This window comes from Mustela nigripes, chromosome 11 (genome assembly GCF_022355385.1).
Source record: "Mustela nigripes isolate SB6536 chromosome 11, MUSNIG.SB6536, whole genome shotgun sequence".
Taxonomy (NCBI): Eukaryota; Metazoa; Chordata; class Mammalia; order Carnivora; family Mustelidae; genus Mustela; species Mustela nigripes.
The window spans coordinates 16,916,587-16,939,621 of NC_081567.1; the positions used below are offsets into that span (position 1 = coordinate 16,916,587).

Sequence of the window (23,035 nt, forward strand, 5' to 3'; positions counted from 1 at the left end):
TTGTGAAGCTCTTCTGTCCCTGTCCTGAGCCCACTTCTCTGCCTCTGCTCTGAAGCCACAGATTGGACCGACTCAGAACAGCTCTCGGGTCGGGCCCAAGAGCCTCCCCGCTCCGGATGGCTGGTCGGGGCTGAGTGTGCTCATTTATTAGGAAGCGAGGTTGAAAGGGGTGCTTGTTCATCCCTGCTAAAAGTTCACCTTTTTTTGTTTGGGGTCAGCGTCCTGGCCAGTCAAGTTCAAGTTTTTAAAACCCCTATTCAGCATTTTACTCCCTACACATCTGACACAGTCCTTAATTTTAAATCTCAGGATGCGTTTAAAATGCACACTTCGGTTTGCAACTTCTCGCTCTCGTGTTTGGAATCACCGTGGAGCCCAGAAACGGACTTCTTAAAACCAGGGTCCTCACAAAGTGTTGGCTGCTGGTTCTAGAGGGGAGACACAGTTCCGGTATCCTGGAGCCTAAGACAAGGGGAGGTGGGCATGAACGGGCTTCCAAACCACTGAGGACGGGAGGGGGGTTTGGCGTCGCAGCGGAACCATGCTTGCTCTGAGGGAGGAGTCCCCAGGTTTCCCCCCAGGACAGCCAACGGTCCGACCAGTGTCTTGTGAGGCAGCCACACCGACTTCGCTAGACCAGCTTTCCTCAAGTTGTCACAGCAGTGCTGACGCTGTAAGACCGGAGCTTTTCCAAACGCTCTTACAGAGAAACAGGGATGCGTCCGGTGCTCCATGGTTCTACCCGCATCCTCTCCAGCTTAGACAAAGGACACATGACACAACGTCCCTCACTATTCACAGAACGGTTTATTGACCTACCTCACCCAGCAGGCCCCGGGGCCCCTCCTGACCAGGGGGAAGGGTCAGTCTAGCGCGCGGCTGGGCTGCAGCCCATGCCCTGGGGAGGGGGCAGCAGCAGTAGCAGGCGACAACGCCGGCCGGTGCAGCCTTCAATTACAGAGTCTGAGTCGAGTCCGGACTCAACTCCACTTCAGGTTCTTGTCCTCCTCGGTCATCGCCGGCGTCTCGGTGACCAGGCCGGTGCCAATGGTCCGGTTGCCATCGCGCAGGGTGAAACGCTGGCCTTTTTCTAAGATCATGGGCTGCCGCAAGATAAGGCTGACCTTCAGGTCCTCCCCGGGCATGGCAAGCTCCTGGCGGGGGCAAAGAGAGGGTTCACGCACGGCCCTCAGGGCAGCCGTCCACCTGTTTGCTGCCTACCAAGGTTCCAAGTTAAGGGATGAACGTGCACTACACTGAAACGCAACAGGGAGATGCTTTCTGGAGACCCCAGCTGCCGGACAGATGCCCAGCCTACGTGAAGACAGGAAAGACCTTGTGACGGGCACTCCTACTGCTCACTCTTGAAAACTAAGTCAAGGAACCCATGGGTCATGCAGTTTTCTTAGTCACAAAACTTCCTGAGCCACCGTGTTCGATGGAACTCTCAACTGGGAGACTCCTCTTCTGGGAGAGCTTTCTGTGGGTGGACACTAACGGGTTGTTTGTTCCCTACTCCAGCCCCGGGAATACCAGGTGGAGACTCCCTCCCCCAAACCCACCCGGCCAGACCTTTCCGCCACTAGCTTCACGTACACCGGGCACCGGACAGACGGTCTCCTCCACCCCCTCACGTTCCCTGTGCCCAGCATTACCTTCCCCGGCGGCAGGATGACCCGACAGGCCATGTCCCAGGTCAGGGAGAACATGACCGGCATGAAGTGGGACACAAAAGGCTTGTGGCGGCCGCCCTCCTCCTTGCTGAGGACGTAAACCTGGAGAGACGACGGGCGTCGAGCTGTGGCCGCTGGGCGCGCCGCCTCTGCACGCCACGCTCCGGCTCCGCGCCGCCCGTCACCTGGAGCCCTCACCTGTGCCTCCACCTTCTGGTGCGGCTGGATGGACCCGGGCTTGGCCATGACCAGGCCACGCCTCAGGTCCTCTCGCTTCAAGCCTCGGACCAGGGCTCCAAGGTTGTCGCCTGCCTCTGCCCTCTCCAGACTCTTGTGGAACATCTCAATGCCTAGGAGGAAAGAGGCGAGACCAGGGAGGAGGAGGTGGGGCAGAAGGAGGGCGCAAAGCATCTGCGAAGGGACACCCTGAAGCCGGCCCCTGGGTCCCCAAGCGTCTTCTCTGTACCTGTCACCACAGACCGAATGTTCTTGCTGTGTCCCAGGAACTCACACTCATCTCCCTTCTTCAAAATGCCACGCTCCAGGGTACCGGTCACCACCGTGCCCCGGCCTGGAAAGAAAGGACAGGAAGTACGTGCGGGACACTGGGTGGGGCTATACAGCCGGGGACGCGTGCCTGTGAACCGGGCCTCACCAGGAATGGAGAAAACGGACTCCACAGGCAGCAGGAAAGGCTTCTCCAGGTCTCGCGTGGGTACTGGGATGTAAGTGTCCACGGCATCCAGCAGCTTCTGCACAGACTTCACGCCTAGCTCAGGGTCGCGTTGCTACGGGGGGAGGTGACGGGACTCTGAAGCTGTCATTCTGCTCCTCTTACTAAGAGTCCCTCCCCAGGCTCGGAGCAGAACCCTGGATGCCCACCCAGCCCCATCCTCTGCCAGTAACAGCCCCTGCGTGACCCCGCCTTCACCTCAAGGGCACAGAGGGCAGAGCCTACGATGACCGGGGTCTCCTCCCCTTTGTAGCCAAACTCAGTGAGCAGTTCCCGGATCTCCAGCTCCACCAGCTCCACCATCTCGGAGTCCTGGACAGCGTCCGCCTTGTTCACGTACACCACGACATGCTCCACTCCGATCTGCGGATGGCAGGAGGAAGGCGCGGTGTCCTCCGTGGACCAGCTCCCCGCTCTTCCTCTCTCCACCCTCCCTGTGCTCCGAGTACCTGTCTGGCCAGTAACAGGTGCTCTCGGGTCTGGGGCATCGGGCCGTCATTGGCCGCCACCACCAGGATGCAGCCATCGAGGGGCGCGGTGCCCGTGATCATGTTCTGGGCAGGGGGACAGAAGACCGACTTTCAGGACCTCCCCAGCGCCACACCCACCCAGCCCAGCACCGCCGCTGAGGCCCACCTTCCTCGCCCACATCCGCGACCTCAACGCATGCACCTCGAGTGTCCCAACCTGTCCACACACCCAACATTGCCCCGCCCGGTCCCAGCACTTCTCTCACCTTAACGTAGTCCGCATGGCCCGGGCAGTCCGTGTGGGCGTAGTGGCGGGCCGCGGTGCTGTACTCCACGTGGGCCGCGTTGATCGTGATCCCGCGGGCGCGCTCCTCGGGGGCGTTGTCGATCTCTTCGTATTTCTTAAACTGGGCTCCCCCTCCCTCTGCCAAAACTGCGGGGAAGGAGGGCAGCCTCGCAGGGCGTCCCGGGGCAGGCGGGCCGCACCCGGCCCCTCCCGCGACTCGGCAAGCCGGGCGGGGAGAACCCGGGCCCGAGGCCTCCCCGTCCAGCCCTGCGACTAGCCGAGGACAAAGCCTCTGCTCCAGGCCACGCGCCCAGGCTGGAAAGAGGCCACGGAGGCTCCCCAGCTCAGGCGTCCGGGGAAGGGGCTCCCGCACCGTCCAGCCGCCCCGGGGCCGGGCCCGCAGGCCCCGCCGGCCGCGGCCGCTTCGGCGCGCCCGACCCCGCGCTTACTCTTGGTGATGGCCGCGGTCAGAGTGGTCTTGCCGTGGTCCACGTGGCCGATGGTGCCCACGTTCACATGCGGCTTGTCGCGCACGTACGTCTTCTTGGCCTCCACGGCCAGCCCCCGGCACAGGCCGGGCAGCGCCGGGGCCCTCGGCGGCCGCAAGAGGCCGCGCAGCAGCGGGGCCGGCCGGGTCCCGAGACCTGCCGGGCAGAGGCCTGCAGTCAGGGCGCGGGCCCCAGCCGGCCGCCCGCGACGACGCCCCCGCGGCCCCGCGCCGCCACCGCCGTCCCCGCCCTCTCACCGCTCAAGAGGGGCGTCGCGCGCAGCAGGGCGGCGGCCGCCATGGTGGTCGCCCTCGCGCCCCGAGCACCCGGCCCCGGCGCCCGCGCGTGCGAGGAGGAAAGGGCACGGGCGGCTGGAGGTCATTTCCGGCGGAAGTGACGGGCCGCAGGGCACGTCGGGGGCCCTCCAGCCGGACGGGCGCCAAGCGGCCGTCTCCGGCGGCGCGGGGCAGTGACGTGGCGCGTCCCGTCGCGCCGCGGCGCCCCGCAGGCTCATGGGCGTTGTAGTTCCCAGCGCGGCGCGTGCGGGCGGCGCCTGGCGCGGGAGGCCGGCAGGGCTAAGCCCGGTTCCGAGGGAGCGGGCGGGCTGCGGGAGGCCGAGGCTGCGGCCCCGGCGCGGCCTGCGGGGGGGCGTCCGTGGGGTCCGGCCCCGGCCCCCCGCGCGGGTCTGGCGGCCGTGGAGCCGCCGCGGGAGGCATGGGGGGCCCCTGCGGCCGGGCTGAGAGAGACGGGCCAGCGCGACCCGTCTGTGCGCGGAGCCTGTGTCCTGGTCGGTGAAGCGGGCCCCGTCGTGGGAACCCTACGGGGGAGACTCGGACGTCCGGCTCCGGGGGGCCGTGAGCGGGGACGGAGGCCGCATCCCGGGACCCCGAATCACCCACCGCGGCTCCCAGCCCGCGGGGACGCGCGGCGACGCGGTGCAGCCCGGAGCCGCCCTCGCGGCGGACTAAGCGCCCGTCCCTCGCCCGGCGCCGCACGCAGCCACCCAGCCACCCAGTTGTGCGGACGATGCAGAGGCTCCGAGGGTCAGGGCCGGTTTCCGGCGCCCGCACGGGCCGCGGAGGCCGTCTCGTCCCTGCCGGGGCCGCGGCACCGAGCTCCGGGCGGGGCACCCGGGGAGTGCGCAGGGCCCGTGTGTGGCCCGAATGAGGAGTCAGGCTAGCACCTGACCTGTAACTCTGACACCCATCGGCTGTCACCCAGGGGAGTGCGCAGGGCCCGTGTGTGGCCCGAATGAGGAGTGCGAGGCTAGCACCTGACCTGTAACTCTGACACCCATCGGCTGTCACCCAGGGGTGAGAACAGCAGCTGCTTAAGTTAACCCTGACTGATCTCTCCCCGGCTCATCAGCGCCGGAGATTCCGCGGACGGCCTTGGGTTTCAGATTAGAGTAGATTAGATTAATTGATTAATTAATTAGATTCCCTAATTCTTCCCTTGGCGGTGAGGATTCGGGAGGGTCTGGGCCCAGACAGGGAAATCGTATTGATTTATGACTCACACGGTTTCCCAAGCTCGGAGGAGTTTGGGGAACAAAGCGAGAGCTCAGCATGGACGGGGCCTGGTGCAAATGCTTCTATTGGTTCACATTCCACGGCCCAGTGTTGCCCTGTGTGGTGGGAGCTGGGACTTTCCCATGTCACCGGTGCGAAAACAGCGTCAGGGTGCTTGAGGAACCCGGTACACCGGAACTCGGAAAAAAGCGTGCACTTGACCACCACCCGATACTGTCATCGCGCTGCCAATTTACTGCTCAAAGAAAAGCAAGAACTTGCTAAGACGTGTGTCCTCCTGGCCTTCCGGCCGGTCATCTCTGCTTAGGAAGGGCTGTGCCATAACTAAAGGTTTTCTTTGTCTTGATCCTGTTCCTCGGGTCCTCCAGTCCGGGGGATTTCTTCTGAGACACTATTGGCCACTATGAGAATGTAAGATTTTTGGCGGGTGGTACGGAGCGAATGCTTTCTATTTTAGACGTGCTGTATTTATTGGAATGTGTATTGTTTGAAACAGAAAACTGGGGTGGCAAATACTGAGATTAGACAATGAGTCAACTTAGGGGCACCTGGGTGGCTCAGTTGGTTAAGCAGCAGCCTTCTGCTCGGGTCATGATCTCGGGGTCCTGAGATGGAGCCCTGCATCAGGCTTCCTGCTCAGTGGGGAGCCTGCTTCTCCCTCTCCCTCTCCCTCTGCTGCTCCTCCTGCCTCTGCTGTCTCGCTCGTGCACTCTCAAGTAAATAAATAAAATCTTCTTAAAAATATTAATAAATAAGTCTGTTTAAGAAGCGGCATGTGGTAGATAATATTATGGGAATATCAACATATGGCAGATTTGGGGGCAGGTGGTTCACGAATGACTGAAGTTGGAGAAACCCAGCTCTCAGAAGAGTCCGAACAGAGAAGATTTTTTGTAGAGCTGTTGCTGTTGACTCTAGTATCGTCTGTAATCGAAGTCTTTTTTTTTTTTTTAAGATTTTATTTATTTGACAGAGAGATCACAAATGTGCAGAGAAGCAGGCAGGCAGGGGGTGGGGAGGAAGCAGGCTCCCTGCTGAGCAAAAAGCCCGATGCGGGGCTTGATTCCAGGACCCTGAGATCATGACCTGAGCTGAAGGTAGAGGTTTAGCCCACTGAGCCACCCAGGCGCCCCAGTAGTTGGAAGTCTTGATTTACAGACAACAGAATTTCCATTGGCTGGTTTACGCAGAAGAAGGATTTGTTTAGGGGTTTGAGTTAGCTTACAGAAGTGTGGGATGGGCCAGAGAAACCGCTCCCAAGCCATGGAACTGATCTGATGTGGGAAGAAAAGTGGGGTTCCCGCCACCGCCACCACCACCAAACACCAAGGGCCAGGCCTTAGACTCATCCGCGATACCTACTGCTCATGGCACTGAAGCCGCTTCTGCCTCCAGAAGGTGGCCTTCCCCCCCTCCCAACCCTCCGGCCCCCAGAGTCAGGCAGATTCAAAGCCTCCCTGGAATGCATCTGACTGGAGAAGCCTAGATCGTCCTGTGTCCGTATCGGTATCAGAGGAGCCTAAGAGAGGCCGCGTAACTTTAACTTTGGGAGAGCAGACGTGCTAGCGGGGATTCAGCCACAGGGAATACAGACGTCCAGCATGTGGCTTGTGGGAGCATCAGTTTGGCACGGCCGCTAGTGAGGTAGCAATACGGTGGGCTCAGAGTTGCCGAGACTTGTGGGCAGTGCCAGGAGAAAAAGGAAGGCCGGCTGCCGGAGAAACCTAGCAGGTGGGGTGGCAGGGCCGGCGGGCGGACACGAAGGAACTGGGAAACAATCAGGACTCGAGGAGGCTGTGCGTTTGCTTGGAGAAAGGGTTTTCTCTTTCAGACATGCATTTTGAGTGACTGTAGTTAAAGACATGTTCTTGGTGCAGAATCTGGAACTCTTTAAAAAGAGGCTGTTGAAATGAAATGGGTCCCCCCCAGCAGTCTGCGAGCTCCTGCTTAACACTCATGTTTCCATCTTCCTACGGACGGGGCCCTGATTTTGTTCAAGGTGGTCCTTTCCCCAGTGCCGGGAATAAATCCCGACAGGCCTCGTCTACTTCTGTGGGCCTAGTCTCCTTGCCAGGGGCTTTGTTTAGGGTTGAGTGTGTGACTTCTTTGGGGTCCATGATGGGTCAGTGGTGATCTACTTTGGGGGCTTCCGGGAAAGGGGCTCTCGCCCTCCAGGAGACACCAAAGAGATGGGCTGCCTTCTGACTCTGGGTGTGGCTGGGTCTGGATGCAAAGCCTGGAGCTTCTGCCTGTCATATCTGATCAGTGATGAAGCCAAAATCCAGAAGAGGGCAAAACAGAGGAGTTTAGAAGACTGGACTCCTTACGCCAGACTGTCGCGGTTGCCTGTTTGCATCCAGATACCTCCTAAAAGAGAACCTGTCCCGTGGCACTGAATACCCTAAGACGTATTTTTTGGTTTCACTTGTCTGAGACCGAGTGGCCTGAGTGGGACCAGGACTGGACTTCCTTTATGTCTGTATCCTCTGCCTGGGCCACTGTCAGGCTCTGTATGATTGTGCCTGAACTACTAATGAGCCTTCCAAATCGAAGGGTGCCGCCAAGTGGTGTTACAGACCTAACGTCCAAAACAGGACCCTCATTCTCTTCCAGGCTCTGCTTCCACCTCCGAATAAGCAGTTCTGCCTTTCTCCCTCCCCTCAACCCTGGTGTCTAATCCACTTACCCAGTCCTGCTGGTTTGCTGTCCAAAGTATGTCTTGGATGTCATTGTTTGTCTGTCTCCACTGCTGACCCTGTGGCTCAGTGTGGGATCTTCTATCACCTAGGCTAGCTCACAGCCTCTACAGGGGCTCCCCAGCTCCTGTTCTCAATACTGCAAACCCATGCCCACACAGTAGTCAAGATCAGCCCTGAAAATGTGGATCAGAGGGCCACCTGGCTGGCTCAGTCCGTAGAGCATGCAACTTTTTTTTTTTTTTAAGATTTTTAATTTTTATTAATTTGAGAGCGAGAGAGCATGAGCCAGGGGATTGGAGGGAGGAAGGAGCAGGAGTGGGAGAAGCAGGGTCCTCACTCGATCCCGGGACTCTAGGACCATGACCTAAGCCAAAGGCAGACACTTAACCAACAGAGCCACCCAAGCACCCCAAGCATGTGACTCTCGATCTTAGGGTTGTGAAATTGAGGTTCTCATTGGGTGTAGAGATTAATGAAATCAATAGATAAATAAAAATAAAGATTACCTTTCAATTTGTAATTAATTAGTTAAGCTTGGATCAGAAATTGACATGCACACACACACACACACACACACACACACCCCTCCCGTGACTCCGTACCACACTTAGAATAAAACCCCAGCTCCTACTTTAAATGGGCAACCCGTATGGCAGGGGAATTCTACCTTGTAAAGCTGTTCTATAAAGATCCAGACTCCTCCCTGCGGCCTGCCTCTGTGACCTCATCCAGTAGGATTCTCCTCTTACTCGCTGCCAACCACGGCGGCCACTGTGGTCTGCAAACATCCCCCAGTTGTTTCTACCTCAGGATCTTTGTAGATGCTCTTCCCTCTCCCTGGCCTGTTCTTCCTTGTAGCCTTTCCCAGAGCTGTTTGTCCCATCATTCAGCCCCACCTCCGATATCAGTGTCACCTCTTCTATCTAAAGTAGCCCCCCGTCACCCTCTCCTCACTGGTCCTCTTTGGTTTTCCTCATAGCACCTAAAAAATTTTTTTTAAGATTTTATTTATTTGACAGAGGCAGGCAGAGAGAGAGAGGAGGAAGCAGGCTCCCTGCCGGGCAGAGAGCTCTACTCTCGCTCTATTCTGGGGGCTCTATTCTGAGACCCTGAGATCATGAACTGAGCTGAAGGCAGAGGCTTAACCCATTGAGCCACCCAGGTGCCCTGAGAGCACCTAAATTTCTAAAATTACCTTATTATCTTACCAGCTTGTTGGCTGGTTTGTGGGGTTGTTGCTGTTCCCGGTCTCACCAGGTCATGGCAGTAAGAGCTTGTTTTTGTGACTCTGAGCAGGGCCTAACCAACACTCCGGTGAAGAAGTATTGGTTGAAGGAATTATGTGCTGAATTATCTCAGTTGAGCCTATGCGTCGGGCTTGTTAAGTATCCTGATGTTTTCAGTGGAAAGCAAATTTTGTATTCACAATCACGTTGAAAATAAAGGTGAACCACCGTTAACTTTTGAAGTCTCTGCTTTATTATCTATAAAATGGGGATTGGAGTGAGGAAGTTAAACTTGATGATTTTCTAGGATTTCTTGCTGCTCTTTAGAGGATGGGGTCTGGTGTCTTTGACACGAGCACTAGGCTGGTCAGCAACTTAGTAGCTGGGGCACTCGGGCTCAGGACTTTGTCCTCGACGCCCCTCAACGGACGTACTGGAAGCTCCAGGGCAATCTTCGCTCTTCCCCCACGAGCCAGCCTTGGCAGTGTCTCCTCAGCTATTGTCCTTGCTATTAACCCCACCGTAGCGCCCGGGCCAGGTCAGCACCAGCCCGTCCTGGACCACAACCCCAGTCTCCTCTCTGCTTCCCTCCCCTCCTGCCCCCGTGCCAGCCCTGGATTCGGGGCAGGGGATCCTGACCAAAGCACCAAAGCTGGATTTGACATCCCAGGAGACAAAAGAGGAGAAATCCCCGTCTCTTGGGGATGGAGTGCGGTGAGCCTCCAGTAGAATCCCACAAGCAACCACTTCCCCTTCTGTCAGAGACCCCGGTTATCCTCTGAAGAGCTGCCTCTGCTGTGCTCCGCCCATCCCGGTCTCCGACTGGCCTCTGAGCCAGGGTTCACCATCAGCAAACTCTATCCCCTGTGGTCACACTGTCGAGTACTAGTGTACTCAAGTTCAGTTCCGGCACTGAGGGCCCAAAGTTAACTCAGACCCCACAGGTTAAGGGCTCAGTCCCCCCCCAGACGGCCCCCATTTCAGAGGAGAGGTGCAAGTGGGGAACCCCGTCATCTTCGCTCCTGACCAACCTGCTCCAGATCAGGGAGTTTCCCGTGACCCCGCAGCCCCCTCAGGTGTGAAAATTTGCTAGAACAACTCACAGAGTGCAGAACACTATACGTATGATTACAGTTAGCGTCGAGAATACAAGTCAGGAACAGCTCAAGGAAGAGAGACAGAGTGAGGTTTGGGAGACCCGGTTTCCTGTTTTAGGCGTGACTGATTACGTCATCGCCACGTGACTGAACCCAATCTCTGGATGCCCCTCCTCTCCCTGGACCAGCAGCTCAAAATCCCAACCCTCGGGGGTGCCTGGCTGGCTCAGTCAGAAGAACATGTGACTTTTGGTCTCAGGGGTTGGGAGTTCAAGCCCCGTGATAGGTGTAGAGATTAACATACATGCATGCATAAATCTTTTTAAAAATCCCAACCCTCTGTATTATGCTGAGCATAAGTCAATCAGAGAAAGACAATGATCATATGATCTCCCTGATAGGAAGAATTTGAGAGGCAAGGTGGGGGGTTTGGGGGCAGGGAAGGAAAAAACGAAACGAGATGGGATCGGGAGGGAGACACACCGTAAGAGACTCTTAATCTCGCAAAAGAAACTGAGGGTTGCTGGGGATAGGGGGAGGGACAAGGTGGCGGCTGATGGACACTGGGGAGGGTGTGTGCTATGGTGAGTGCTGTGAGATGTATAGACCGGCGATTCACAGACCTGTACCCCTCGGGCTAATAATACATTATATGTCAATAAATAAAAAGTAAAATAAAAACCGCAACCCTCTAGTCACCAGGATCGTCTTTCTGGTGACCAGCCCTTGTCCTGAAGCTATCCACGGGCTTGCCATTAGTGACCTCATGAGCTAAAACTTGGGTGGGATCTAAGGGGCACTTCTATCACTTGGTAACTTCCAAGTACTTTCAAAGTTATGCGCCAGGAAGCGGAGACAAAAACCAAGTTCTTCATTATACCTGGTGACCCAGGCAGAGCTGATGAGACTCAGTCCTGTTGTGTTTGCCAGAGCCATTGGGAAGGCTATGATCTTTTCCCACTACGACTGTGGAGCTAGTAGGGTGTATGCTTGGGGCTGCTGCTAGCCATCTTGCCACCTGTGAAGGGACAATCTGGAAAGCAGAGCTGAGAGACCGAGACCACGCTCAAACGCCCGAAGTCATTCTACCTCTGGGTTTTCAATTCTGTCAGCCAGAAAGCGCCCCCTCTTTTCACGCTGAAGCTCCCCGACATTGGGAGTGGGTGAAGGGTTTCATTACTGAGAGCTAAAAGCATCCTGTCACATACCCTGTTCCTGAGAAGCAAGTATCTCTCCCTTTTACGTTAATACTTTGGCTCCTCCTCCCGTTTCATCACCTTCCATTTATTCCTCAGCCCACTACCATTTGGCTTCTGCTTCTACCACTTCCTTGTTTTTTTTTTAAAAAAGATTTTATTTATTTATCTGACAGACAGAGATCACAAGCAGGCAGAGAGAGAGGAGGAAGCAGGCTCCCCGCTGAGCAGAGAGCCCGGATGCAGGGCTCGATCCCAGGACTCCAGGACCATGACCTGAGCTGAAGGCAGAGGCTATAACCCACTGAGCCACCCAGGCGCCCCTTCTACCACTTCCTTAAAACCACTCTCACCATAGGGCGCCTGGGTGGCTCAATTGGTTAAGCATCTGCTTTCGGCTCGGGTCATGGTCCCAGGGTCCTGGCATCAAGCCCCGCATCGGGCTCCCTGTTCAGCAGGAAGCCTGCTTCTCCCTCTCCCACTCCCCTTGCTTGTGTTCCCTCTCTCGCTGTGTCTCTGTCAAATAAACAAAATCTTTAAACAGCTACTCTCACTAAAGTCCCTAAACAGTGTTAGTTGATAGGGATAGAAGCAGAAAAATATTCACCTTTAGCCCAGAAAGCTGACCTAAAGCCTGCGTAGCTCTGATAAGGATCAAATACGTGCTGGCTGCTACACTGTAAAGGGTCTCATGACTGTCTGTACGTGTCACCGATAGTTAACATCCAACTGAATGATAAGCACCAGAGGAATCTTGCGAAAGTAGTTTTACAGGCAGAAATTCGAAGAAAACATTTATGATCTAATATTCCCTGCATGTCCCCTCCACTTTGAACACGATGCATATAACCACCAGCTTCATACAGCAAAGCTAAGGCTCTTTCTGCCCGAGTCTTGTCGCCATGTAACAATAAATGCACTTCTTGGCACCAAAAACATCTCAAGAATTTTTTTTTTTGAACGTCCACTCGCGACCCCACAGCCTCCGTCACCGATGTTTTAAAACAGGAGGCAGCGGCAATGCCACGGGTCCCTTTATAATCATTTGCTCGTGAGGTGTCTGACCAAGTGCCCCCACGCGCATGCTCTGTACTCCCATACCCCATTGTCTTTGTGGTGTGGTTTCTCTTCCAACGCGGTGTCCAGATTTATTTTTCTGGTTTCGAGGGATGCCCTCACACTCCAGGAAGCTTTGTCTTGATGAACTGACATCTCCAGGAGCGTCGCTTGGTGAACAGCGAAGGCTTGTAGGTATAGGGAATGCCCCGCTCCCTTGTTTCTGGACAAATCTGACACGCATCTTTCATCTAGAGCTCCCCTGTAGGATCAAGTTGAACTTCTCTTTGCCTGGAATCACTCGTTTGGTTTTCTCTCCTTCCCTCTCCTGCCTCTCCCACTCTCTTACCGATTTCTTCTGGCAGCACTGTTTGACGAAGTCACTTGCACACACGTCACCTCCAGGTCTGCTTCTGGGAAACCTGACCCAAGACGTCATCTCAGCACTTTCTACTCCTCATTGGCTGCCTACCTGATAAGTGTGGATTGTTTTCCAGAATTAGGTCCTGGGCCCTATTCCTTCTACAGATAATTGCCTGGACAATCTCGATCATGTCCATGGTCTCAACCAGTAGCTTCAACTCTCACTTCTGATCATCCCCAAACTGTTTTATGCAGCTCACACGGCAGCTCTCTCTGCTGGACCGCTCCGGCTAGCTGTCCACAGACCGCCCCTGCTCTAACACAGTAGTCACTCGCCACATGTGGCTATTTTAATTAAGTCAAGTTTAAATCCCTAGTCCCACCAGCACATTTCAAGTGCCCAGGAGCTACCATCCTGGAGCGTGTCAACACAGAACATCTGTTTTATTGGACAGCTTAGACGCATTTCCAAACCTAACTCATCAACCCCAGACTGTGGCCTTCCTCTAGTCCCCACTGTGTCTCTCTCTTAGAAACTGGGCAGAAATCACAGAAACTGGAAACTACAGAGAAAGGGTGTGTAAGGGCTTCAGGCAGGCGGGAAGGGGCCACAGAATTAGAGTCTTTTTCATGTAGATCTTCCCCCGAACTGGGCCATCTGAGAGCGATCTCGGACCGGTTAGCACAGGGGAGAGCGCGGGAGGACGGCTGCCTGGGCCCCAACTTGCCCTCCTCAGTGAAGTTTCCGACTCCACCGGGCAGCCTCAGCCCTGAGCCGCCGTGCTTGGGCGAGTCGGGGCATTTATCCGTGTCCAGTCTGTCGTGTTCCCGGAGGAGTATCTGATGGAAGCCAACCAGCCGGGGTCAGTTCTGGACATTTTACTGCAAGAAGCCTCAGAACGGCAGCAGGTCCCTTCTTGAGTTCGAAGCTGCTGGGGCTCGGTGTGGCGCCCCGGAGAGCCGTTTGGCCACGGAGACGGAGACGGGCCTCCCCGCCGGTGCCGCCAAACGCGCGGGCGCGGAGGGACCGGGGCAGGGAAGCAGAGGCCGCGCACAGCTCTGCGCTGGTCACTCGCCAGTCCCCGAGAGCGCTCGATCCGCTCCTTTCCAACTGCTTCAGCCCAGGCTCCCCTACCCCTTCGGGCGGCTGCAGCCGGCCGGCCGTCCGCACCTCCTCGTGCTCACGGTGTCCACGACGTCTACACCACAGCGATCCCCAGCGTCCGCACGCGGCCGTGACGCCTTCACCGGTCGGCTCCGAGCGCCCGCCGGCCCCGACGTCCCCAGCGCGGCCGGCGGGACCGCCTGCCCTCCCCGTGTCGGACGAAGCCCCCGGGGCCGCCAGCCCGCCGCTCAGACACGCCAGGGTCGCCGGTCCAGGCTCCGCCTCTTCGCGGGCCCCCCCCAAGGTCAGGGCGTCGTTCCCCGCGCGGCTCGCGGGCGGCGGCGCCCCGCGAACCCCTCGGCCGCGGGGCCAGGCGCTCAGGCGGCGGCGCGCCCCGCCCAGGGGCTCCCCCTCGCTGGTGTCGGCCCCGGGGGGCTACCCGGGCCCACGACGGGGGGCGTCGGCACTCGACCCCCTCAGCGGGCGTCTCCTCGCCGGGTTGTCTCCGGGAGGGCACCTGGGGGGGGTCCCCTTGCCGCGGTGGCCCCTGCGGCCCCTCGGAGGCGCCGCCGCAGAGCCCGCAGAGCCCCCCGAGCCCCCCGAGCGCCCCCGGCGGCGGGCGCCCCGAGGCTTCGCGCGCCCCGGGCGGCGGGCGGAAGTGAGTGAGGGGCCCTTCCCTCCCGCCGCTCTTCTCTATGGTCGCTTCCTGCGGGGACGGGAACAGGGTCCCGGCGCCTGCGCAGACGCGGCCTGCGCGCCCGTCGCGGAGGGCGGGGGGAGGGGCAGGGAGCGGGCGCCGTCGCCGCCGCCGGAGCCGACCGCGGGGACCGAGATGCAGGTGGGACCGGAACCGGAACCCCCCTCGTCGAGTACCTCTTCCCTCCTCGCGACCCGGCCCCGGCGCCCGGGAGTCTGGGTGGGGGCGGGCGTAGGGGGGCGGCAGAGGCAGGAGGGGGCTCGGCCCCGCAGAGCGCCGCGGCCCCGGCTGCTCCCGAGGCGCTTGCGGCCCCGGGGACTGGGCGGGTCGAGCGCGTCCGGGGAGGAGGGTCGGGTCGGAGTGCGCGGACCACCGGGCCCGGGGGGGGTCGGAGCCGGGAGCGGAGCCTGCCCCCTCCACCACCCGCCCTTCGGGGGATTTCAGATCTGAGCCCGGAGGCAGGTGCACCGGGAAGACGGGGCTGGGTCCTGCTTGGCAGGAGAGAAACTGAGTCACCAGCTCGGGAGCCGCAGGGTCAGCGGGCCAGAAGGGGGCTGGGTCTGCCTGTGGTGCAGAGGGCTGGGTGGGCCTCTGCCTGGAGATCGGTCTCTGCTGTGTCTGCACCTCTTGGCTCGGGTCCCCTGTGTTCCATGACTCTTGCATCTCTTGGCTTCTTCTCGTTGGTGGGGAACGGTCCCTGCGGTGGGAGCCATCTGAATGGGTAGGGTCTAGGCCAGGGAGGCAGGGCAGGGGTCGCTGATCGTCGGTCTGAGGTTGGGGGAGACTTCCCTGAGCTGCCCTCGCCCCCGGCCCCCCGCCCCCCAGTCCGGGTCCCAGTCATCTTCCAGTATACTATGGGGGAGGAACCCTAACAAAAGAGCCATGGGTGGTAAATGTCCCGCCCAGCTCTGCCACTTGCTAGTTGTAAGCTCTTGGGAAGCCTCCTCTGCTTTCACTGCTCTCCCGGAAGACTCAGAACCCAGAAAGATAGTATTAACGGCGGTGGTCCATTGTGTGCTTACTTTGTGTCGAGCCCTGACATGTTCCATTTGATTCCCCCAGTGACTCTAGGGGTGAGGGATCATTAGCTCCGCTTGACAGCGACAAATCTGCACTTCAGAGAGGACATCCAGTCTGCTCCGGGCCACCCAGCTAATAGGTGGCAGAGCAGGGATTTCATCCCAAGTCCGACTCCAGAGCCCATAGCCTTAACCATCAGGCTAACCAGCCTTTAGGGCACACTCCCCAGTGAAAGAAGAGGAAGTGGAAAATCTCCCTGTTATGTCTTATTTATTTTGTGGCCGACAGAGTCTTGCTCTGACCCAGCCCATAGCCTTTCCCCGCCTGGTGCTCCTGCCTCTGGGCCCCAGGCTGAAGGGTCCCCAAAGAATCGGACGGTGGCCATCTCGAGGCTCCGTCCACTGTGACGGTACAGTGTAGGGGTGCTGGGCCCTGGGGTCTGCCTTCAGGACGAGTGCGGTTTCAATCCCTCACGCATCCTGAGGAGCCTACCTCCTCAGAGCTGGACCTTAGGACCCGTGAGGCAGGGTCTGTAAGCACTACAGGCCTACCTCCCCCGAGCGCTGGGGCAGGGAGGGGCTGTGCCGGTGGCCGGGGCAGCCAGGCCCCGGGGACGAGCGCTATGCAGTGGGCAAAACCGTAGGCTCGGAGTCCAGTTCTGGGCTTCGGCTTCCTCCTCTGTTGTCAAGCTTATTAAAGCCTGTTGCAGGGAAAGGTAAGAACAGCACATGGGAAGCATGTGATAGAGCTTGAAGGACCTGTTTTCGAGAAGGGAGGTGGCGTGCGCGATAAAGGCTCCTTTTTAGAGGAAGGTGCTCCACGGCCGGCGGTCTGTCACTCCTGGAACCAGAGCCGGGGGCAGTGGGGTTGGGCAGGCAGCAGGGTAGGTGCCGACTGGGGTGTGGGGGGGGGGCGTGAGGATCTGGGAGAGGGAAGGGGTGCGGTGTGCTGTTCCCCGTGGCTCTCCAAGGCGTCCTGACCAGAGTGGGGAGTCGGCTGGGGGTGGGGCTCGCCCCGCTCCCACCTCAGCAGTGACACGGTGTATGTGCCTCTCTTCCTTCCGCAGCTGCTGCCGCTCGCCCCGTGTCTTCTGGTCGCCCCTCCCCACAGGCTCCCCCGGTCCGCCTCCTGGGGGCCATCATGAATGGATCCCCGTCCCCGGAGGATGGGGCCTCCCCCTCTCCTCCCCCGCTGCCCCCTCCCCCTCCTCCTAGTTGGCGGGAGTTCTGCGAGTCGCACGCCCGGGCCGCCGCCCTGGATTTTGCCCACCGCTTTCGCCTCTACCTGGCCTCCCACCCTCAGTATGCGGGGCCGGGGGCCGAGGCCGCCTTCTCCCGCCGGTTTGCTGAGCTCTTCCTGCAGCACTTTGAAGCCGAGGTGGCCCGGGCCTCCGGCTCCCTCTCGCCACCCATCCTGGCGCCCCTGAGTCCTGGTGTGGACATCCCGCCACAGGACCTGTCCCTTGAGAGCTGCAGGGTGGGTGGGCCCCTGGCTGTGTTGGGCCCTTCTCGATCATCCGAGGACCTGGCCGGCCCCCTCCCTTCCTCGGTCTCTTCCTCTTCGACGACCTCCTCGAAGCCGAAGCTCAAGAAACGCTTCTCCCTCCGCTCAGTGGGTCGCTCCGTCCGCGGCTCAGTCCGTGGCATCCTGCAGTGGCGGGGGGCCGTGGACCCTCCCTCCCCAGCGGGGACCCTCGAGACCTCATCGGGCCCCCCGGTCCTGGGTGGAAACAGCAACTCCAACTCCTCTGGGGGGGCCGGGACCGTTGGCAGGGGACTGGTTAGTGACGGAACATCCCCTGGGGACCGATGGACTCACCGGTTCGAGCGGCTGAGACTCAGTCGGGGCGGGGGGGCCTTGAAAGACGGAGCAGGGACCGTGCAGAGGGAAGAGCTGCTGAATTTCATGGGGGCTGAAGAGGCAGCCCCCGACCCAGCTGGAGTAGGCCGGGGAGGAGGGGCAGCTGGGCCGACCTCAGGGGGAGGAGGGCAGCCTCAGTGGCAGAAGTGTCGCTTGCTGCTCCGCAGTGAAGGAGAAGGAGGAGGAGGAAGTCGCCTGGAGTTCTTTGTGCCGCCCAAGGTGAGGCCCCCGGAGGGTGGGGGACTGGGAGCGGGCGACCGAGCCACCCGCGTGGAACAGCCCCTGGGCTTAGCTTGGCTCGCTCTGGTGGGGATGGGTTTAGTTCTGCGTCCGCGCTCACCTGGGTGTGTGGAGCTAGCTCCTGACTCGGGGGGGATTGACAGAGTAGCCTTGAGACCCTTGGTCCGACTCCCTCGGGCACAGAAGGGAAGGCGTGGCGTCTCCGGAGGGAATGGACAGGCCCCCCTGCTCACCAGCCTTTGGATCTTGTTCTCGTGGCCCACCCAGGCGTCTCGGCCTCGGCTCAGCATCCCCTGCTCTACCATCACGGACGTGCGGACAACCACGGCCCTGGAGATGCCTGACCGGGAGAACACGTTTGTGGTTAAGGTAGGGGCTCTGGGCTCTGCCCCCCGGGAGCGCTCGCGCTGGGGAGGGAGCTCCTGGAGTGCGTGGAAGCCAGGGACCTCACAGGAGGAGGTGCCTGTGGGTCCACTGCCTTGAGAGTGTGTCCCTGGGGCTGTAGCTTCCCTGGGAGGAGGGAAGAGGGGGAGGATCTTCTTGTTCTCATCAGGGGTGGCTTCCGGCCTCTGGACCTGGACGTGGCCTGCGGGCTTCCTCTTGGCCTCGTAGGTGGAAGGCCCCTCAGAATACATCCTGGAGACAGCCGATGCTTTACACGTGAAGGCCTGGGTGTCTGACATCCAGGAATGCCTGAGTCCGGGGTGAGGAACCTGCCTGCTGTCACCGAGGGGACCAGGAGGGGCTGGGGAGCAGCCCTGGGCTGTTCACCTGCTGAGTTTCCTCACCGCTCCCCCCCCCCGCCCCTCTACAGACCCTGCCCTGCCACCAGTCCCCGCCCCATGACCCTCCCCCTGGCCCCTGGGACATCATTCCTTACAAGGGAGAACACGGACAGCCTGGAGCTGCCCTGCCTGAATCACTCAGAGAGTCTGCCCAGCCAGGATCTGCTGCTGGGAGCCAGCGAGAGCAATGACCGCCTGTCACAGGGTAAGGATGGAACTCTGCAGGGCTGTGGACCTCAGAGCCCCCCCGCCAGGCTCAGGCCCTCTCTCCCGACTGCGACCGCGCCCCCATTCCTGCCCTTCAGCTGCCCACCCCTTCCCGCCGTGTCACGCCACAGTCGGCCGCTCAGAACCATCCCCGTCCCCACCTGGCGCGAGCCCCACGCCAATGCCCGCCCGGCCTTCCGTGCCCGGCCTCTCCTCCTCTTCCGCAAGCCCCGAGCAGATCTCCATGCTGGCGGGAGAGAACGGCTCTTCCCCAGGCTTCTGGAACACTTCGTTCACATCTTTGTTTTGCTTTTACTCTGCGTCTCTGTACGTATGTTGATGCTATTAGATGGTTGGGGTTTTTTTTTTTTAATTTTTTAAATTTTTTTGTCTTTTTTAAAAACATTTTTATTTATTTATTTGACAGAGAGAGATCACAAGCAGGCACAGAGACAGGCAGAGAGAGAGGAGGAAGCAGGCTCCCCACTGAGCAGAGAGCCCGATGCGGGGCTCGATCCCAGGACCCCGAGATCATGACCTGAGCCGAAGGCAGAGGCTTTAACCCACTGAGCCACCCAGGCGCCCACTATTAGATGTTTTTGACTCTTTACTTCTCGGCCTAACGTGTGCAGGCCCAGTCCCACCCAGCACGCCAGGGACCTGCGTCCACCCGGCCCCACTCACCTTCCAGACGCCAGTACCCGTTTGTCCGGCTCCTCTGTTCTAGTTTCGGTTTCTTGGTGCGTGGCCCCCTGGCCGTACTCACCGAGTAAACACGCGGACTGAAGGATCTTGGAGCCGGGGTGGACCTCACCGGCCATGGGCTCCATCCCCTCGTTTCCAGGCCCCACAGGCAGCTAAGACCAAGGAGGGTCAGTGGCTTTCCAGCGGCCCCTGACCAAGACCAGCACTGGGCCACTCGCTCCCCACCCCCCCTTTGCTCTCTGCACCCCACGTGTAGCTACGCCATTCTTGTGGGCTCAGGCCTGCCACACAGTAGACATTTGGGAATGCCCGAGTGCATTCCCGAGCCTGTGCTAGGTTCTGGGGCAGGACGGAGGAACCCAGAGCCACCCAAGACGCACTTCTTGCCCTCTCTGAGGGCTCCCGGTCTAGTTGAGTTGAGAAGCTCTCACTCCCTCTGAAAAGCAGGACTCCGCAGCGGAGAGCCTGTGCCTGGGGTCCTCTGAGCAGCACAAGCAGGAAGCGCCTTGGGAGCTCAGAGGAGGAGGAGCATCGGGGAAGGTGGGACAGACAGGCTTCACCCAGGGGAGGCGAGAGAAAAGAACAGGGCTTGGAGGAAGCGAGGTGGGGAGAGCCCTGGAGCTGTGGGAGGGCAGGACCGGACCATCAGGCCCGTGCGGAGGCTCTGGGACTACAGACCAATCGAGGTGCTCGGGGTGGTTGGATTGGGCCAATTAGTAGGAGGAGGGTCTTTGATGCCTTTGAGCGTTGGGGGTTTTGTCCTGTAAGCCGAAAAAGGATGCTTCTTAATACACGAGTCCTTGAGGGATCGTCCGCACGCCCTGCAACAGTTGCTGTCACTTCAGCTGATTCAGAAAGAACAGGGGCCCATTCGGAGCCCGGGGTGACCTCGTCACTCCACAGCCCCTCAGTGCCTGGAGCCTGTCCGGGGTCGTGGGTCGGAGCGACGGGCCCCTGGCCGAGGAAGGGGGCCGGCGCCTCGGCTCGCTGACTGCCAGCACGCAGGGTAGTGTCTCCGGTTCTCAACTCTGCCCTCCCCCCCTTTGTTCCAGGGGCCTACGGGGGCCTCGCAGACCGGCCCTCAGCGTCCATCTCCCCCAGCTCCGCCTCCATTGCCGCCTCCCACTTTGACTCCATGGAACTGCTTCCCCCAGAGTTGCCCCCCCGCATCCCCATTGAAGAGGGGCCCCCTGCGGGCACCGTTCACCCCCTCTCAGCCCCCTACCCGCCCCTGGACACTCCGGAAACGGCCGCAGGTAGCAGAGGTGAGCGCCCGCGTCTGCCTCCAGGCCCAGGGGCCCGCCTTCCCGAAACTCTGGTCTCAGGATCCTGAGGGACCGGACCCAGGGGAGCGGAAGTGACAGCTGGCGGGAAAGCAAGGCTGCTTCTCTCCCAGGACGGGGGAGGCCTCCCTGACACCCCGGTTTCCCTCCCTCTCTCCTCCCTGAAGGATCATTCCTGTTCCAGGGGGAGTCAGAGGGAGGAGAAGGGGACCAGCCCCTCTCAGGGCACCCTTGGTTCCACGGGATGCTCTCTCGACTCAAGGCCGCGCAGCTAGTGCTGGCGGGCGGTGCTGGCTCCCACGGGGTGTTCCTGGTGCGGCAGAGTGAGACGAGGAGGGGCGAGTACGTCCTCACCTTCAACTTCCAGGGCAAGGCCAAGGTGAGTGAGGGAAAGGCTGTGCTCCATGCCCAGAGCTTGCGAGTGGGGCGGGGGGCGCGGGGCCGTCCCGGGGAGGAGGCTTCTGGTAGGGGCAGGGGCGCGGGCTCCGGCTTCACCTTGCTCGCCCTGCCCTCAGCACCTGCGCCTGTCGCTGAACGAGGAGGGTCAGTGCCGGGTCCAGCACTTGTGGTTCCAGTCCATTTTCGATATGCTCGAGCATTTCCGGGTGCACCCCATCCCTCTGGAGTCTGGAGGCTCCAGTGACGTTGTTCTTGTCAGCTATGTCGTGTCCTCCCAGCGGCAGCAGGGTGAGCAGAGCAGGTCTGCAGGGGAGGAGGTGCCCGTGCACCCAAGAAGTGAGGAGGTGTGTGTGCCAGAAAGACGGGGCGGGGGGCTGTGAGGAGGAGAAGCCTCGCAAGGGAGAGCAGGGCAGTGGAGGCCCCTGGGGGTGGGGCTTTCCAAGGGGAGGCAGGACACTGAGCACGTAGGGAGGCAGCGGCTCCGAGCCGGAGCCGGGAGGAAGTTGGGTTGGTGCATCGCCATTCCATCGGACCCTGTGTTCCATCACTCGTGTGTCTCCTGGATTCATCTTCCTCGGCCTCGTCTTTGCCCTTGGTTGCAGTCTTGCCTCGGGCCTGTCCTTCTTGGGGTGCTTGGTTTGATCCCCCGCCCCCCTCCTCCCTTGACGTCTGATGTCCCTGTCTGATCTCTCCCTTTTCCCCACCCCAACGTCCCACCTGTCCCCACGTTGCCCCCCCCCCCCCCCCCCCCCCCCCCCCCCCCCCGCCCCCCCCCCCCCCCCCCCCCCCCCCCAGGCCGGGAGCAGGCCGGGAGCCATGCAGGGGTGTGCGAGGGAGACCGATGCTACCCCGATGCCTCCTCCACCCTCATGCCCTCCGGAGCGAGTGACTGTGTGTAAGTGCGCTCCTCTCACCGCCGCCCATGATCCATCTTCCATGGCCGGGGGGTTGCTCAGGAGACGGCACGTGGGGGACATAGCACATGGCTCCCGGGGCAACAAGTGCAGGGGAGGCCAGTCGCAAGAGCTGGCCCCCTCCACAGCCTGTCTTCTTACCATTCCTGTCTCCAGAACCGAACACCTCCCATGACCCACCCCAGCCCCCTGAACCCCCTCCATGGACAGATCCCCCACATCCTGGGGCAGAAGAGGCGTCGGGGGCGCCAGAAGTGGCGGCAGCAGCAGCCACAGCAGCCAAAGAGAGGCAAGAGAAAGAGAAAGCGGGCAGTGGAGGGGTCCAGGAAGAGCTGGTCCCCGTGGTCGAGCTGGTCCCCGTGGTTGAATTGGAAGAGGCCATAGCACCAGGCACCGCGGCCGAGGGCGGCGCTGGCTCTGGTGGGGACCCCGGGGCCGCCCCGACGGTGCAGCTCCAGCAGTCGCCACTAGGGGTCGGCGGAGACGAAGGGGCCCATCCCCGAGCCGTTCGTAACCAGTACTCCTTCGTGTGAGCCTGCCCCGCTCGACCTCCGCCCCTCGGGCCCCCAGCGCTTAGCTGGTGACATCGCGCCTGGTGGGGACGCAGAGCAGCGGTAGGAATCCCCTCCCCACGTGCTTCCTGACCCTTGACGGCCAAGGGCATCCGCGTTGGTACAAGAAGAGGTTCGAGAGCCCTGTTCACTCCCCAGTCCATACACTACAGGTGCCCCATCCCCTGGGCAGGGGATCTGGGCTCCGTTACCTCCCTGAGGGGCTCTTACGGTCAGCCCCACCCCTGGGGGCCATTTCCCCACTAACCACCCCCAGCCCGAAGCAGGGTGAGGGGGAAGGGCTGTCAGTTACTTTAAGGTGGTTGTTGTTGTTGTTTTAAACAAAATGGAGAAGCATAAATAAATAAAAGGGTTTATCTCAGTTCCATCGGACGGCTGGGCTGTGGCGTGTCTTGGCGTGTCTGCCGTGGGGGCCGGGACAGGCGGGTC

At 60.2% G+C, this 23,035-nt stretch overlaps 2 protein-coding genes across 8 annotated transcripts; one reads left to right on the forward strand and one right to left on the reverse strand.

Annotated features, from left to right (window-relative positions):
• Positions 1-788: 788 nt before the first annotated feature.
• On the reverse strand, positions 789-4,005 carry TUFM (Tu translation elongation factor, mitochondrial). Its single transcript, XM_059415039.1, has 10 exons — positions 3,908-4,005; positions 3,612-3,806; positions 3,143-3,309; positions 2,856-2,960; positions 2,605-2,769; positions 2,329-2,461; positions 2,140-2,244; positions 1,872-2,023; positions 1,656-1,775; positions 789-1,154 (listed from the first exon to the last, which is right to left on the reverse strand). Exons 1-10 carry the CDS (start codon positions 3,948-3,950, stop codon positions 981-983), a joined length of 1,359 nt encoding a protein of 452 aa, XP_059271022.1. The 5' UTR covers positions 3,951-4,005; the 3' UTR covers positions 789-980.
• Positions 4,006-14,653: 10,648 nt separating this feature from the next.
• SH2B1 (SH2B adaptor protein 1) lies at positions 14,654-22,978 on the forward strand. Of its 7 annotated transcripts, none has more exons than XM_059415047.1 (10): positions 14,654-14,762; positions 16,708-17,720; positions 18,009-18,110; positions 18,354-18,445; positions 18,556-18,731; positions 20,491-20,703; positions 20,889-21,100; positions 21,237-21,408; positions 21,916-22,015; positions 22,191-22,297. In XM_059415047.1, the coding sequence occupies exons 2-10, from the start codon at positions 16,782-16,784 to the stop codon at positions 22,207-22,209; spliced, it is 2,025 nt and encodes a 674-aa protein (XP_059271030.1). In that variant the 5' UTR covers positions 14,654-14,762; positions 16,708-16,781; the 3' UTR covers positions 22,210-22,297. The 7 variants fall into 7 exon arrangements, with proteins under 7 accessions (XP_059271030.1, XP_059271029.1, XP_059271025.1 ...); XM_059415046.1 differs by having other exon boundaries at positions 21,237-21,464; positions 22,191-22,281; XM_059415042.1 differs by lacking the exon at positions 21,916-22,015 and having other exon boundaries at positions 22,191-22,978.
• Positions 22,979-23,035: the final 57 nt, after the last annotated feature.